This window comes from Hyperoodon ampullatus (assembly GCF_949752795.1).
Source record: "Hyperoodon ampullatus genome assembly, chromosome: 1".
Lineage (NCBI taxonomy): Eukaryota > Metazoa > Chordata > Mammalia > Artiodactyla > Ziphiidae > Hyperoodon > Hyperoodon ampullatus.
The window spans coordinates 45,097,890-45,115,283 of NC_136914.1; the positions used below are offsets into that span (position 1 = coordinate 45,097,890).

General features: G+C 34.6%; 1 protein-coding gene across 2 annotated transcripts in view; it reads left to right on the forward strand.

Moving 5' to 3' along the window:
* CFAP299 (cilia and flagella associated protein 299) overlaps positions 1-13,034 on the forward strand; it is a gene marked incomplete at both ends in the record, with an annotated part of 622,955 nt that extends 609,921 nt beyond the window's left edge. For both annotated transcript variants that reach the window (XM_079705346.1, XM_079705347.1), the window contains one exon: positions 12,939-13,034. In XM_079705346.1, coding sequence (XP_079561472.1) covers positions 12,939-13,034 — 96 coding nt within the window. The remainder of the gene's footprint in view (positions 1-12,938) is intronic.
* Positions 13,035-17,394: the final 4,360 nt, after the last annotated feature.

Consider the following 17,394-nt stretch of genomic DNA (forward strand, 5'->3'; position numbering starts at 1 on the left):
ATGGCAAGCTGGAAAGTGACCTGAGAGGAAAGAAAATGCTCTAAGAATTCAAAGGAGGCAGAAGTTAATTTGGACCTAAGGCATTCAAAAAAATGTTAATGAAAGAGATAGCATCTGAACTGGATCTTGAAGGATGAGTATGGTGAAAACAGGAGGACTGGGGCCAAGGAGTATTCTGATAGGAAGGAACATCACATAAAAGGTGTGGAAGCACAGAGCATGCGGCTACGTGGGAAGGGAGAGGAGCTCCTTTTGGCTAAAGAGTCATTCTCAGCATGGCCCAGACATCAGAACCACCCAGAAAGTTTTAGAATATTTGATCCCCAAAGATTCATCCCCAAAGATTCTAGTTTAATTGGTCTGGGTGGAAGGCCTGGGCATCCATACTTTTTAAAAGCTCTCAGGTGATTCTTAACTGCAAGCAGGGTTGAGACCAAGGCACAGGAAAGAGAGAAATAGCAGAGAAGTTGTGAGAGAAAATTGAACTCCAAGAGTGGAAGCCAAATCTAATGAGTTTTTGCCATTCTGCACAGTTCAATGAAAATCTGTACCATTTGTGTTATGACTTAGAATCAAAAATTCTGAGTACAAAAATGATTAAGACATTTTGAAAGGAGGTTTTTTTCTGTTGGCTAAACTCCAATTGGTGTTCAAAAGAAAATCAATTGTATGAAAAATGTGAAATTAAGTAAGACAGAGGCTCCTTTTTGTTACTTTGCTTAGTGTCTAATAGAGTGCATTTGAATATAGTTCCCTGATAAATAGCTGATAACAAAACAAGCAAACAAACAAACAAACAAAAATGTTAAAAGATCTTAGAGATGCGTGGTTTCTATTAGATGTAAAAAAATTGAAACAAAAGACATTATTATAGCATAAACCTTTCTGGTTCACCCTGAGTGTCACAGAACTTGGACAGTATGCAATGCAGACTGTGCATTGATTTAGCAGAATGTATTTCTTTTCTCTTTACATATCAATACTCCTGTCTATACAGCAAGCGCTCCCCAACCCAGTCTCCTCTTTTTGAAAATTACAACTGTTCAAACATAAAAATGTGCTACTTTGGAATGCAAACTGTTATCACAAGAGCTCTTCATCAACATCCAGCCCACCATGGCTTGATTAGTAGCAATTTCCTTCACTTCGATATAACATTTCCCCTTCCTCTCTCCTAACGCCAGCCAATCAGAAGAACACTAGGCTCCACCCCCTAGAGGTTGAAACTGCATCAGTCTGTGGCAAGGCCCAGGAATTTGTATTTTTTTAATATTTTATTTTATTAGAGTATAGTTGATTTACAATGTTGTGTTAGTTTCAGGTGTATAGCAAAGTGATTCAGTTCTACATTTATATATATTTTTTCTTTTTCAGATTCTTTTCCCATATAGGTCATTACAAAACATTGAGTATAGTTCCCTTTGTTATACAGTAGGTCCTTGTTGTTTCTGTTTTGTTTGTAGTAGTGTGTATATGTTACTCCCAAATTCCTTATTTATGCCCCACCCTACCTGTCCCATTTGGTAACCATAGGTTGGTTTTCTATGTCTGTGATTCTATTTCTGTTTTGCAAATAAGTGCATTTGTATCATTTTTTTAGATTCCAGATATAAGTGATATCATATGATATTTGTCTTCTGTCTGACTTATTTCACTTAGTATGATAACCTCTAAGTTCATCCATGTTGCTGCAAATGGCAATATATATATCACATCTTCTTTATCCATTCATGAGCCAGTGGATATTTAGGTTGCTTCCATGTCTTGACTATTGTAAATAGTGCTGCAGTGAACATTGGGGTGCATATGTCTTTTTGAATTATGGATTTCTCCAGATATATGCCCGGGAGTATTTTTAAATATCTCCTCAGGTGAGCTTAAAGATTAGCTGGATTTGATATATACTGCTTTTCATAGTGATATATCATTAGCTATTGTTTTACCTTACCATATGTCAGTAAAGTAATCAAACTTCATTCCTCTAAAACACCTTTTAAGTCAACAGTCTTAATTTTAAGTAGTCTAAATTACACATTCCTGAGACTGCACAAACTGACTACAAAGTACAAACCATACACCAAAGGCTTCTGGATAACCTCCACAGTAATATGAATGACCGCAGTAGATGTTTCCACTGATAAATCGCCGCTATTTTTCCTTCCTTACTTGGATCATTATAGAATGAGGGTGATGGTACTCATTCTTGCTGTCATGGCCTCATCAAGAATCATTTTGTCAGGTAGGTTTGCCCAGAGGCTTATATGAAACATACATGACAGAGACTTATAAAGCATAAACTGAAACGTAGGGCAGAAACCCTTTCTGGTCTCTAGTGCTAGCATATGGCAGGTGCTTAGTAAACATCTGTGGAATGAATAAACTGAATATTAAATATTTGCTAAAGAAATGAATAGGAGGGCCAAAAATTTCCTGGAAACGTTTGAGGTTAACTTTAAAATATTTTAGGATCTTAGACATTTGAAACATATGTAGAGTTAATACTATTTTTAAAGAGTTGAAAATTGCCAGAGTAATTGACTCTGGTGCTTTTCTGTCCTTGGTAGGTGAGTTAACCCTGGGGGTCCTTTGCTGAACTTTGGAGTGCTGAATCTAGGTGTCCAGGACAATGGCGCTGTGTTAGGTTCTTGGTATTTTATTATTTTTTTTTAAATGAATGTATAGTCATTACTGTATATGATACAGATGCAAAAAGACACAAAAAATCAAAAAGCCAAATTTTACTTTCTTTTTCTATGAGCAAAACAATATCTAGGTGAACAAGGTTTAAAATTAAATTAACTTCTACTAATGAAAACATATGTTTTCGTTTTGGGGGGTTTTGCTTGTTTGTTTGCTGAATTTAGAGGACGATTCCAGCAATACCTCCTCACAGCTCCTCTCTCCTCTGTTCCTCAAAGCCCTAACCAAATACTTGCTATTATTAGTAGGAAAGGTGTTAATTGCCTCCTAATGCTGCCTCCCAGTTCATTGACTATGTTAAACTCATCTGGGCTTGTCACAGGCTGAAATTTCTCTTCTCAAAATGGTGGCCCATAACATTCCTACATCCTTTCCGCAGATGGTTCGAATTTATTCTCTTGAAGCTCCACCCTCACTGAAGGTCCTCAGTTTTACAGTCTGTCTTTTTACAGGGCCCAGGTATATTTCCTATTGGATAGTTTTAAAAAGAACCCATATTGACTAGAATAGGTTTAAGAGAAGCTATGATTTCTTCAAAGTCTGCAACAGCATTCCCTCAACTCCATGCAAACTTGAATTAATGGGGCAGGGGATACTTACTGAATCACCAGCACCACTTTTTTGGCTCCTGGATTTTCCTCAGAGGGCTCTTGTAAAAGTTGCTTTTTAACTGTGGCACAGTCACAGTTATTAAGTAAAGCGGAGGCCTTGCCAACTTTCTGGTTTTGCTGCCCAAATTACTGAATGTTTGGTTGATTATACCCCTAAAACACCCACATACTAAGAAGCTTTTAAACATTTTCTCCCCTGGGAAATCACCTGGTATACCTGAACTGGAAGTCCACCACATATAAATTAAGTATTTACTCAACTAACTGCTAAAATCAATGGCCTTGAGGAATACATTAAAAATTACACAACAGAGCTTGGCTTTTATGAATTAAAACTCCTAAAACTTAAATGTGATGACCTCTTCTCAACCTGGAAAACTGATTTTAATTTTTATGCAGTATTATGCAACAACCCCTAGAGATAAGCACATTGTTGTTAATTGTCCAGTATATGAACTCATATATAAGGTGTAGCACAGAAAAGGTGAGCTGGAAGAAAGAAACAAAATATATATATATATAATTTAAAATTATTATATATATATATATATATATATATATCAATGCTTAGTAATGAAAGTATGAATGATAACCCTTCACCGTCCAAGTTGAATATCTGCTGTGAAAAGAAAAGTACATATTTCAATAAAACATACATGACAAAGGAAAATTGCTGTTTTAAGCTTCCGACTAGGAAAGCCTAATCAAACATTATGCCAATGGTAAAACAGACCAAAACAGAAATGAGAGTGGAGAAATTTGAGGAAGAGAGCTTTAGCCCTAATTCATGCTCACTTTTTTGCAAAATTTGTCACAAATCAGGACAAGGAAGGAAAGAGTGGAAGGTTAGTTTCTTGGCTAAATGAAAGGTTTAAATAAGAACAAAATAATTGTTTCCTTCATGATTTCAAAGACTGATAGCTAATGATAGAGAAGCAGGCACCAGAAACACAGAATCAGGTGTGGAGTCATTTTTGGTGCAATACCACAGTTAATGGATCATTTCTAATTCAAAGAGAGCATGATTTCTTCTGGGTCTCAACAGTTGAACACGTAGTCAGCTCCTTAACGATTCACCACCCCAGCAGATGCTTACAGTTTCTGAGTCACTGAACTCCTAAAGCAGGTTGAGGGATATTGAAATATATTGGAAAATGGAACACACTAGCATGAATGGTGATCAAGTCCATTGTTAAGAGGGAAAAATCTCATGTTGATAACTTCTAAATGGTTACTGCTGCTTGGGATGTCTTCAGCATAAATATTGGTGGCCTCAGTGATACACATAGCCTCAAATAGCTGAAGCAAGAGTAAAAAACACAATAAAACAAACAAACAAATGGCAGCCCCAACTTGGTAACCCAGAACACTGCCTTAACAAGCACATGAGGCTGCTCTCCAGAGAATAGGTTCTTAACCTTTTGGGAAACACAACTTATTTTAACAATCTGATACATTTTATGGATTTGCTCAGAAAAGAAAATGCACACATGGGGCCACACACAGAGTAATATAATAATATTTTAGGATATTCACAAGACCTGCCTAAGTCTCTTAATGAATTCCACTTGAGAACTGAAGACCTAAGGGCTCTCCAAAATGCCTGGGATCAATTGAAAGGGGCTAGAAGAACAACAGGACAAGTGGGAAAGTGTGGGGAATAACCACCAGGACTCAGGCAGGGAAAAGCTGTTTAAGAGGGGCAATAGGTAAAATGAGTTGGAGTTAAATAGATCTTATCTGCTTCGTGATTAGGGCAAATTACTTAACCCTTTTGGAGCATTTCTCTACCTCGGTTTTCTCATCTGCTAAATCTGTAAAAAACAACCATTTTACACAAGGTTTTTGTGCTGATTAAATAAGAGAACATGTTTAATGTGCTATTGAATAGGTGCTCTGTGAATAGATATTGTTTCCTGGTGGTGTATCAACTTAGAAAAAAATGAAAGTTCTAAAAGCATTTCATTTTTTTATTGGAATAGTTAAAAACTGGATATAATCCATATGTCCATGACTGGGCAATGATTAAATAAATTATGATACATCATCACAGTGAAATAGTATGAAGCAGTTTTAAAAACGACTTAAAGCTATACTTATTGAAGTTGATGTGTTAGTATGGATAGATATTTATTTACACTATTAAATGGAAAAAGCAAGCTGTAAAACAATATTCTACCCTATAAAGTACTCATCATTTATATAAGAATTTCCCACTGATGGACATTTAGGTTGGTTTCTGTTTTTCTCCCTAGGTTTAAATAACAACTCTCTATAACCAAGTTCCTGATTTTTTCTTTAAGTTGGACTCCTAAAAACGAAATTCCTTAGTCAAAAGATACATACATTGTAAAGCTTTAGAGAGATATTATCAAATCACTTGGCAGTTAACCCATATCAATTTACAATTATACCTGAACTGTTTAAGACTGCCCCCAAACCATGCTCTATTTATTTTGCATACTTTTGAAGATTTGTTAATTTTATAGTTCAGATTAATTGAGGGTCACTTTGATTTTCATTTTCAATTATTATCAGGGATGAACATTTCTTTCACATGCATGTTAGTATATTGCCCTCTACACACTTTTCTATGGAGTTTTAGTAGGGTTTTTTTTTTCATTAAATTTAAAGTATGAAATGTAGAAAATCTTTGGCTTTCATATTTCTTTGTGACACATTCCAATTTAGATATCTATCTTTTCACATTTGTAATATTTTTGGCATACAAATTTTAAATCTCATATAGTCCAAACTATTGATTTCCCTTTCTGATTTCTTCCCATGTTTCTATGTTTAAAAAGATTCCCATACTAAGAATGGACAAGTATTTAATGATATTTTCTTGTAGATTCGTTTATGGTTTCCTTTATACATTTAAATCTATAACTTTTCTCAGATTTTGTAGAGTAAGTTTAGAGTCCTTTTACTTTGTTTGGTCAATTATTCTTTTTCAGTAATTTATAACCAATGATCTTATCCCAGTGTCTTGTTGTACTCATATTTTATATTTGTCTTGGAGTCCCCATCTCTCCTGGGACCTAGTAGTGACTTCAGGCAGAAGTCTTTTTTTTTTTTTTTTTTTGCGGTACGCGGGCCTCTCACTGTTGTGGCCTCTCCCGTTGCGGAGCACAGGCTCCGGACGCGCAGGCTCAGCAGCCATGGCTCACAGGCCCAGCCGCTCCGCGGCATGTGGGATCCTCCCAGACTGGGGCACGAACCCATGTCCCCTGCATCGGCAGGCGGACTCTCAACCACTGTGCCACCAGGAAAGCCCAGGCAGAAGTCTTTTAGCAAGTCCTTACAGTGCTGTGAACTTGGAGTCAGAGTTTTCTAAGTGCAGAATTTTCTCAACGAACTGCATTGTTTGTTGTTGTTGTTGTTGTATATGTGATATTATTTCTAGCATTCTTGTTATCTATCATTAAGGATATAAAATGAGCATGTATCAAAGATTTTTAACTCATTAATTAATGAGGAACTGGTAGATGTTACTATTGATTCCAAGAAGAATTCAGAGCAGAGACATATAAAGGGAAAAGGAAATTTTGAAATGAATTTACAACTAGATGCAAAACTGGTCTATCAAAATCAGTGCAAAACTTAGTTGCAGTCCATCAAACACAACTGCTTTGCATTTATACAGACAAGAATTGTTTGCATTATTATCAGATTTCTACCACTTACAGAGTTGTAATATCAATCAAAGATGTGAAAAGCTAAATTAGTAAGTAGTCAAGATAGTCACCATTTGTTTCTTGCCCTTTCACAGTCTCTCACAATTTTCCCTGACAGTCTCCTCCCCTCTTTTTATCATAATAATTTCAAAGAAAGATTATTCTTATAAAATAAAGCTGGTCTCATTAGAGTTGACTGATTTTTTACATAGGTGAAGTAAAAATTTTATTTTACCATATTGGACACCTTAAGTTGCCCATGTAAACCCTAAATCCATAAAATTTTGAACAAATACTAAATTAAACTGTGCTTGGAAATTTTCATAAGAACTCTCAAATTGGATTTTTAAAAACCTCTATTATTTGTTGACCTGAGGCTAGGAAACCAAGCCCAAGGAATGCTCAAGTTAGTTACACAGAATATATAATATTCTTGGACTTTTTAATCCAATAAATAGGCCAGGGCTTCATAGGCATTGCTTCCATAAGTAAAGTCAAACTTAATCCCTGAAAAGAGTGGCTGTTTCTACCTGATTAAATAAGCATTATTTTCAAGTATGACATTCTAAGCAAGGCCCTGATTTTATAGTTTGTACAATTATATTATGTACAATTATAGATGACAGAGCATTATTGAACCTATGCAAATAGCTAAATGGCCATGGAAAGTCAGGAGACTTAATATAAATTTCTGAATCCTGGAAGAGAAGTGGGAATCAAGTATCAGTTAAAAATGTTTCACTTCAGTTTACAAAAGCAGACTTTACTAAATTGCAATGGGTTACATATTGCTTAACAAGAGAGAGATAGGGTAGTTCTTATATATCTGAAAATAGAACCTTAAAAGAATATCAAGAATATTCCAGACAAATAGCCACAGTATAATTTCTCTTATTAGTTCATTCAGTCTTATTATAATTGATTCCTGTTCCACTGGATCTTTGGTTAGCTGTCCTATGCAGTCCTCTCATTTGGTCATAACAGGACCTGGAAATCCTGACTTAGTCCATCGGCGGTGTAGTTTGGAAGTTGTCTAATCTATGTCAGCTCAGCTTTGAAGTGTCAATAATTGAAGTACCTGGTATAGTTCTTTTCTACAATATTCTGACACTTTTTTCTTAGTTGAAGACAGATTCTCACCTGTAACTATAAGAGAGACTTCAAGGAAGCATCAGAGTAAAACAATACCATCTGTAGGTGATAGGGACTTAAAATGGTTGAGTGATTTATTACTAATAATTTTCAAATGTGAACGGCCTGATGAGGGTTCATATTAAGAATAATGCAGAAAACAAAATGATTAGTGCTTTCTGTGGCATGCAAAACAAAGATGATAAAGCCATTCCCTGCCCCCCACAAAAAAAATGACAAACCATCTAAGGATAATGATTAAATTTATTTTAAATGAAGTTTGTGAGTGCTGTATTTGATTCAGAAAAATGGATGAAAATAATTTTATAGAGGAAGAACTATTGAGATATGACATAAAATAATCCTGAGATATAATTATTTATACCAGTAACATCAAGTAAGAGTTTCAGTAAGTCTGCAGTAAGACCTAAACATTTGTATCGTTAAAAACAAGAGCTGAAATTATGACAGATAACATTATACTACTGTTGTCTAATATCATCAGACTCAGTACCACCAGAACTCTGCTAAATACAGCAAAACCTGATGGAAATATTCCTAAGAGTTGCAATCAGTGTTTTCCCTGAGGATAAAGCCATATTATAAGACAGCAAGAGCAATGACATAACTCCAGGGACTTCCCAAAAAGCACACAAAATATCTGAAATATTTATGTTAATAACATTATACCTATGCAAATCTAACATCGGCAAGGCTGAGCACCTCTTCTGATTTAAACTCTTCCCACAGAATTCTACAGAAAAATCTAATTCTTTCTGGCACTTCTTTTCAAAGGTGAAAAAATAAATCTTTGTGATTTTTCCAGCGGCCCTCTGGAAAATCGCAAATATAGTTTCTGGTGTAAAATATATCTGGAAGGTCTTATTTAATTTTTTCTATACTTAGGATCCAATTATGGAAAGTCAAAAATCAGGAAAAAAAATTATCAGAAGATATTTGGACACTTGATCAAGATAGGATCAGGGTGCTACAAAAAATAATACTGAGTTAACTAATTAAACATTTAAGACAACAAAACGTTTAAAAATAAAGATTACATTAACATGATTGTAAAGAACCTTAGCTCTTTATAAGTGAGGAATTTTTGTTCTTTGCTTTCTTTTATTTGTTTCTTATTTTTTTCTTTTTCTTAAACAATCAAGGATGTAATAAATTCATCATAAAGCACAGAAAATTATTCTTGTAAGACACAATTTGCTACCTAGACAGAATACACAGAAGGGTTTTTAAAAAAAGAAAAGAAAAGACTTTCATATAGTAGGCAAAGGAATTAGCCAGTAATCAAGTCCATCAAGACAGGTCAAACTTAACTAAAATTTAGCACATTTCATCACTTCTATTCAGACTCAAGTACTATAAACCAAGGAAAGGAAAATTTACTTCCGAATTTTGTCCTTCATTTTGCTTTTTCGTATCACAGGAATTCTCAGGAGATCCATGAACTCAAAATAATTTTTATATTAATAGTAAGATGTTATTTCTGTTAACATTTCAATTATATTCATCATAGCTATGATCAAATGAATCAGTATTTTAAATTTGCTCAATTTCCACTTCTAGTATGGTAAATATTGACAGTTATAATCCACATAAAAGTTCTTTGTGGTCTTCAGTAAGTCCCAAGATTTTACAGAGGTTCTGAGATAGAACAAAAGAGAGAAAAATAAAAGCCTGAAAAGCACTACTATATATACATTATATAGTTATGTTTAATATATATTGTGTATAATTATAACAGTGTATAGCAGTGATTTATTTTTTTTAAGATTTAATTTTATTTATTTTTGGCTGCAATGGGTCTTCGTTGCTGCACGTGGCCTTTCTCTAATTGCGTCAAGCAGGGGCTACTCTTCGTTGCCGTGTGCAGGCTTCTCCTTCTGGTGGCTTCTCTTGTTGCAGAGCACAGGCTCTAGGAGCACAGGCTTCAGTAGTTGTGGCTTGCGGGCTCTAGAGCACAGGCTCAGTAGTTGTAGTGTACGGGCTTAGTTGTTCCGCGGCATGTGGGATCTTCCTGGACCAAGGATCGAACCCGTGTCCCCTGCAGTGGCAGGCAGATTCTTATCCACTGAGCCACGAGGGGAGTTTCTATAATAGTGATTATATATATATAAACATATATAAATTATAAATATATAAAAATTATATAAATTATATTTATAAATATATAAATTATAAATATATAAATGTATAAGTTATATATAAATTTGTTATATGTGTATATAGATATGTATAATTACTACTATATACTGTTATAAAGCCTCCACTATAGGATATAACTACTTTCTCTCTGAAACACAAAACCAAAGAGACAGTGTTATTAGTCTGTCCCTATTGCTTATGATGTAGTCTCAACCATTCATATTAATTGTGATTTTTAACCAAAGTAACTTCTATTTCATAGAGAAAACTAGAGGTAGATAACTAAGTACTGTCTCTCTCGAAAAGCATTTTAACAGACAAGCAAAGTTTATATTACATCTTTGTACAGCCACACACAGATCTTTTTAAAGAGACAAAATGAACAGTTCATTAACATGACCCAAGATAGGAACTTTCCATTGGTTATAAGCAAAGTATATAAACTTAAAATTATGCCTAATAATTAGGCATCAAATTTTCAGTATTCTATCATAATTAGAAACTATCTGGATATCATATGAATATTCATTATGTAATTCAACCTAATAGCCATCTAAGTTTTTATGTTACTTAAAAATCTGGGGAATTATATTCAAGCTGACACAATAAACAAAATTACTGTTGACATAAAGTTGTCAGAATAATGATTTGATTTTGTTGAATACAGACTTACATTTCTCATTATCTTAAAGATTGTGTTGGAGTAACGTTAACTTATTTGACCAGTATATCTCAATAAGTTTAAAAAAAGTAAACCCAAGTACAGTAGAATAAAATGTATATGCTTATGTTATACCTAACATTGATAAATCAGAGGACAAGCTGTTTGCATTAAACCAAAATTATTACAGTAGTCTGATTTACCAAATATTTATCTCAATTATATGACCTTAAGTTGTTTAAACATTTCTGTGCGAATAACTTTTTAAGGATAGCACATTTAAAGTATCCAAACTTTAATTTCCATATTTTCCTGGAAGTTTATAAATATTTGACTTACATAAGAACTTATTTGTATAAGAACTCTATAGGCCGATCAGAACAGAGTTTCTTTAATTTAGGAGACTTTCAAATCTAATTTATGAATTCCTCCAGAGATAGGAAAATATCATATACTCACACATAAAGATGCAAAGGCCTTTCTGAATTCTAAGCATATATACACACAGGCATGTAGGGAACTTATAGCTTCAAATCTAAACATTAGCCACAGTTCAAAAGTAAATGCAAAGAATTTACCAGTCCATATATCAAAGAGTTGTCCTCTTTCCTGATGTGCGTGGGATTCTTAATTTCTTCAAAATAGACAAGTAAACAAATAAAGAAAAAATGCTAACAAAGCAGATTCTCTGTTATCTCTCCCTCAAGAAAGAATAAATCTCGGTGATCTATTAATCTATTTACAGAGATCACTAAGGTTAAAACATAAAATCAAATTTCAAATCATTGTTGTCACCAATGGGGAATAATTTATTCATTGTAAAAGTTCCAAAAACACAAACAAAATGCAAAAATAGCAAAAAGGAAGATATGTAAAGTAACAGAGGATCAAGAAAGTTAAATAAAATTAATTTACAAATTGGTACAAAGCAGGTCCCAATACAGGGCAATAATCAATTGCATGCCACTGGGCACAATTAATTTGCATCTTTGTAGACCAGAATATATTGCATTATTATCAGTTTTCTCCAACTTAAATATTTGTAAAATGGCGCAAAAACGTGGACGGGTAAGCCACTCGAGACACCCACTCATTTTGTTTTACCCATTTCAAAATCTTTACAATTTTACAAACTCTATTTAACCAAAGATGGGTCAAATATATTATTTCTCACTAGTGTAAGAAAATGAATACTATGGGGAAAAGGAAATATCAAAGCTTCTCTCTAGTCCCAGATCGAAATTTCTTATCATTTCTTCCTACAAGAGAAGGAGAGAGAGCGAGTAACATCATTCTTTTGTACTTCAAATATAGAAAAGGCCCAATGACTAATATTTTGCAATTGTAGATATTGTCTGACTCGTTTAGCAACTGTTTTCTCTTACTAGTACCACATTAGTGAACGCTTGCCCCCGTAGGTGTTCCCTAGGAGCCTGTAAGTATGACAGACTATCGTGAATAAAGGCAAAAGGACCAAACCTTTTTTCACAGATTACAATACAAAGGGGGAAAAAAAAGTAGATCAAATAGTTTTTAAACTGATAAGAAGTTTTTTATGAAACCCACCAGGGACAGGTAGTTAGTTCCACTAGTCTGAACCAATTCCAAACTTGAGACATTTTTATTTGACAGACTTGAAATCAAGATAGCGTTCTTTTTGACTTATTACCCTGCAATCACATGTGTTTACCCTTCCCTGGGAACTTTGCAGAGTTAGTGACCCATGGAGTTCAGCAGAGTCTAGACAAGCATGAACCTGGGGAACACTGCTTTGATCCTAGATATTTTCAGTAGTGTCACAACCCAGGGCCTCAAAGCTCCTGATTGGAATTATTACTGCTCCTGAGAAAAATAATCTGGGGGGAAACACAAACATATTTCCATGGCCACAGCCTTCTTAATTCTGTTTGCTACAACATTGAAGCACGAAGAAAATTCATTTAATGCTAATTATTTGCATGGACTCGACTGATTAACGATATGATTTATATATTTTAGGCTCAACCAGGTGACAACTCTACTAGAACCCCTATCCAGACAGAGCTCTACATACAAGCTGTCATTTTTGACCACGTTTCCAGAAGAAAGACTTAACTACCAACATGTTAGATGGTTTCCTAATGGTTTGCTAAATTTAAATGACTCCTATAACCAGAAGCAAATTAGAATAATAAATGAGTCCTGTAGCTATAAGGCAAATCAGAATAATAAAAGTTGATAAAGAAATTAGAAAGAAAATCATGATCTTGACTATCTGTATTGTGGTACAAATAACTTCTTAATCTGATTTGAGGTTTTTCTAAATTTTTTTCCCCTAAACACTGAAGCTAATTGCAATAGTTCACGGGAGAAAATCTTGTTGCTACTTCAAAGATATAGTAATTAGTGACTTCTTTTGTACCTCAGATTTTCCACGTTTCCAAATGTTCCAAACATGTTCTGGGTCCTACTATTGCCAAGTATAGCAGGCCAAGCCTTATACCACATGGCAGTGCTATCTCCCGAAATCACTGGAAGACAGGCATAAGGAAATATAAATACAAGGTTTTTAGTAGCACTACAAGTGTAAATATAATCTGAAATATCCCATGAGATGATTTATAAAATGATTGAAGTGTTTGATATGTTTATGTACCTGGACAGTATGAACCCCATGACAATAAAGCTGAGAAAATGAAATCTAAAGGAAACCAGAAGATTTTAGAGAAATGAGGACCTCAGAAGACTGAAGAACACGTTTTCCTAATATGCCCCTGCACGTGGCTTTTATGCAGAAAAGATGTTCAGAGGCCATTTGTGATTTAAGACTCATATTTGGCCCTTCCTCTTTTCCTTCCCATTGTCTTTCTTCCCTTTCTAAACAATCCAGTTCTAAAGCAATTAGGTGGAGACAAGCAAGGTAGAAGTCTGCTCAGTGTAGGTATGGGGGTGGGAGAACCCGGAGCAGGAATTCCCCAGTTACAATGTGGTGACAAGGCTGTATTCATGGTGGAGGTGATGGTCTGGCACGATGTGTCAGATCTCAATCTAGGTGAGTAGAGTGGTGTTAAATTAGAATTGGATATATTGGTGTGATCTCATCATTTTCAATATATACGACAGGTACAGAATATATGTTAATGTGTGTATGTCTGAATATTCCAATGCTCCATCCACTGAGAGGGCCTTGGAGCAGCAGCACCCTATATCAGTGAGCACACCTAGCACCCAGATCTTAGTTTCTCAACACCATTTTCTGCCAAAGGGAAGAAAGGATCCTTAGAAAAATGACTGATTCCAGGGCTGAGGCAGGTAAAATAAAAGAGTCTGGAATCTCTTTCTGTGCCAGAAAGCAAAGCAGTTCTGGAAAAATGAAGGGGACTTATCAAAAGGACACAGAATCCACCTTGAACGTATTCCCACTGACCGAATCTGGGACAGTTTGAGCATCAAAATAAGTAGTGATAACAACAGGCATAAAATAGGAAACCATGAGTCTATACTGATCTATGTAAATGAGTAATTGATGAGGAATGGGATATTTACATAGTATCTCACATAAAATACTTATTAATTACAGAGGGAACAATGGGAAAGCCTGAAAGACACCCTTTCATAAGTGATCAAAGAGAATATGATTAGTAATGAGGTGAACTGAATTTGTTCCCCACTGAATAAGATGCAACAGAGGAACTCAGCATCCCTTTTGTAATAATCCTGCCAAAGTTGCATAACCTGAATCTAATCAAGAGAAAACACAAACAAACCCAAATCCAAGGACATTAAACAAAATAACTGGCTTGACATCTTCAAAAGTGTCAAGATCATCAAAGTAGAAGACTGAGAAATTGTCCCAGATTGAGTGAGACTAGAGAGACATGATAATCAAATGCAACACAAGACTCTGAGTTTCATCCGTACTGTATAAAGGGAATTTGGGGACAACTGGTGAAAATTGAATGATTTCTGAAGATTAGATGGAAGTAATATAAAACTATTTATGTCCTGATTTTGATGATTATATTGTGGTTATATTAGAAAATGTCCTTGATTGTAGGAAATTACACTAAAGCATTTGGGAGTCAAAGGGCATCATGTCAGCAAATTATTTATAAAATTTTATGGGGAAAAATTATTTGTGCTGTACTTGCAGCTTTTCTGTAAGTCTGAGATTGTTTTTGAAATAAAATAAATATTTGATTTATTATATTTATCAATTCAAAACTCTACTTATATTTTAAGTATGTATACAAATTAGTTTGTTCTATCTATAGATTTGATGAAATTTTAGCAATCATTTTTATTTCTTCTATAGTTCAGTTAACTAAATTCCTTTAAACACTTTAACTTTTATTTATGAACTTCATTACATTCAATTTTGTAATGATTTCAAATTTCCAAGTAACAAATAAACTTTCATACACATTTAAATAGCTGTCATAAATTTAATAAATTAAAATTGTAATGATTCATGTTTCAATATAGTTCAATAAAGTTTCAATATAGTTCACAAATTTATAAAATTTCAATTTAAAATAGTCTGAATTAACTATTCAAATATCACATTTTATTTTGTTTTTAAATAAAAGTAACTTCTATCAAGATTTAAATTTCTCTTAATCCCTTTTTTCTAGGAGCTGCCTCTCAGCTAATCTAATTTAGATATTTTTTCTTTTTTTATTGAAGTATAGTTGATTTGCAATGTTGCATTGGTTTCAGGTGTACAGCAAAGTGATTCAGTTATATATACTTTTCATATTATTTTCCATTATAGGTTATTACAATATATTGAATATAATTCCCTGTGCTATACAGTAAATCCTATTGCTGATCTATTTCATGTATAGTAGTTTGCATCTGTTAATCCCATACTCCTAATTTATCCCTCCCCTCCACGTTCCTTTCCTCTTTGTAACCATAAACAGTAAGTCCCCTACATACGAACCTTCAAGTTGCAAACTTTCAAAGATGTGAAAGTACGTTCACATCTCGAATCACATAAGTTAGTTCACGTGTCTGGTGTACATTGTCATATGTGTGCATCCTCTACAAGTGGTTGTGCTTTTGTGTACTTTTACTGTACAGAACTGTATAGAGTACAGTAGTACAGTATCTTTATTTCAAGCCCAGGATGTCCAGAAGCAAGCATAAAAGCAACGGTGATGTAGCTGGTACTGCTAAGAAACGCCAAGCAATAACAATGGAACTTGCTGTGCATAGCAAGGAGGAAGAGAGACAAGAGGAAGAAGAAGTAACTGAAGAACTGAGGAGATTCACGACACAACAAATGGCCAGGGGATTTTCTTCATTTGAGGAGGCACTGTTAGTTTTTGAGGCACAGGACCCGAAAGTAGAATGGTACACAAAGGTTGAAGCAATGTAACCTTCTGCAAGGTTCAGAATGCAATCCAGTGCTACCATGTCATCTATGATGAGAAAAAAAGAGCTACTACCCAGACATCACTGGGTCATTTTTTCAAGAGAGTAGAAAGAATAGAATCCAGCAAGGAACCAGAGCCTGTGCCATCAACATCAGGCATGAGTGAAATTGCAGCTTGCCCTCCGTCTCCTATTGCTGACGATCCTTCAGCTCTACCATCCCCCACCCCCTCTCCCTCCTCCAGTCAGTAACTCTTCTTGCCTGTTCACTCGATGCCAGCCCCTGATTGCCAGCTGTTGTACTGTACTACTGTACTTTTCAAGGTACTGTACTGTGAGATTAAAAATGTTTTCTTTATTTTTTGTGTTTGTTTGTTTTTTATGTATTATTTGTATGAAAAGTATTGTAAACCTATTACAGTACAGTACTATATAACCAGTTGTGTTGGTTGGGTACCTAGACTAACTTTGTTGGACTTAAAAACGCACTCTCGGAACGGAACTTGTTCGTGTGTAGGGGACTTACTGAATTTGTTTTCTATGTCTATGAGTCTGTTTCTGTTTTGTATACATTTTAAACTGGAAAAATAATGCTTACCTATTAAATACTCTATCCTCTAATATGCCAGTGTTTCTTAAATGTTTTAACTATTTTAAATATTTTTAAGTGTAGGTATTTCAAATATTTAAAATACTTTGTATATTTACAGATTATTCCTATATTTAGTCCCATGGTTTAAGACACAAAAATTAATTATGTCATCACAAGTAATTTTTACTTTACCTTCTGAACTGAATTTAATGATAGTAAATACTGAACAGAGATTTGACTTGGGTTATGGGATGTTTTTGTTTGCTAGGGCTGCCATAACAAAATACCACAGACTGGGTGGCTTAAACAATAGAAATTTACGTTCTGACACTTCTGGAGACTGTAAGTCCAAGATCAAGTTATCAACAAGTTTGGTTTCTTCTGAGGCCTCTCTCCTTGGCTTGCAGATGACATGCTTCTTGCTGTTCTTTGCATGGTATTTCCTCTGTGCAGGCGTCCCTGGTGTCTCTCCATGTGTCAAAATTTCTTATTCTCGTGAGAACA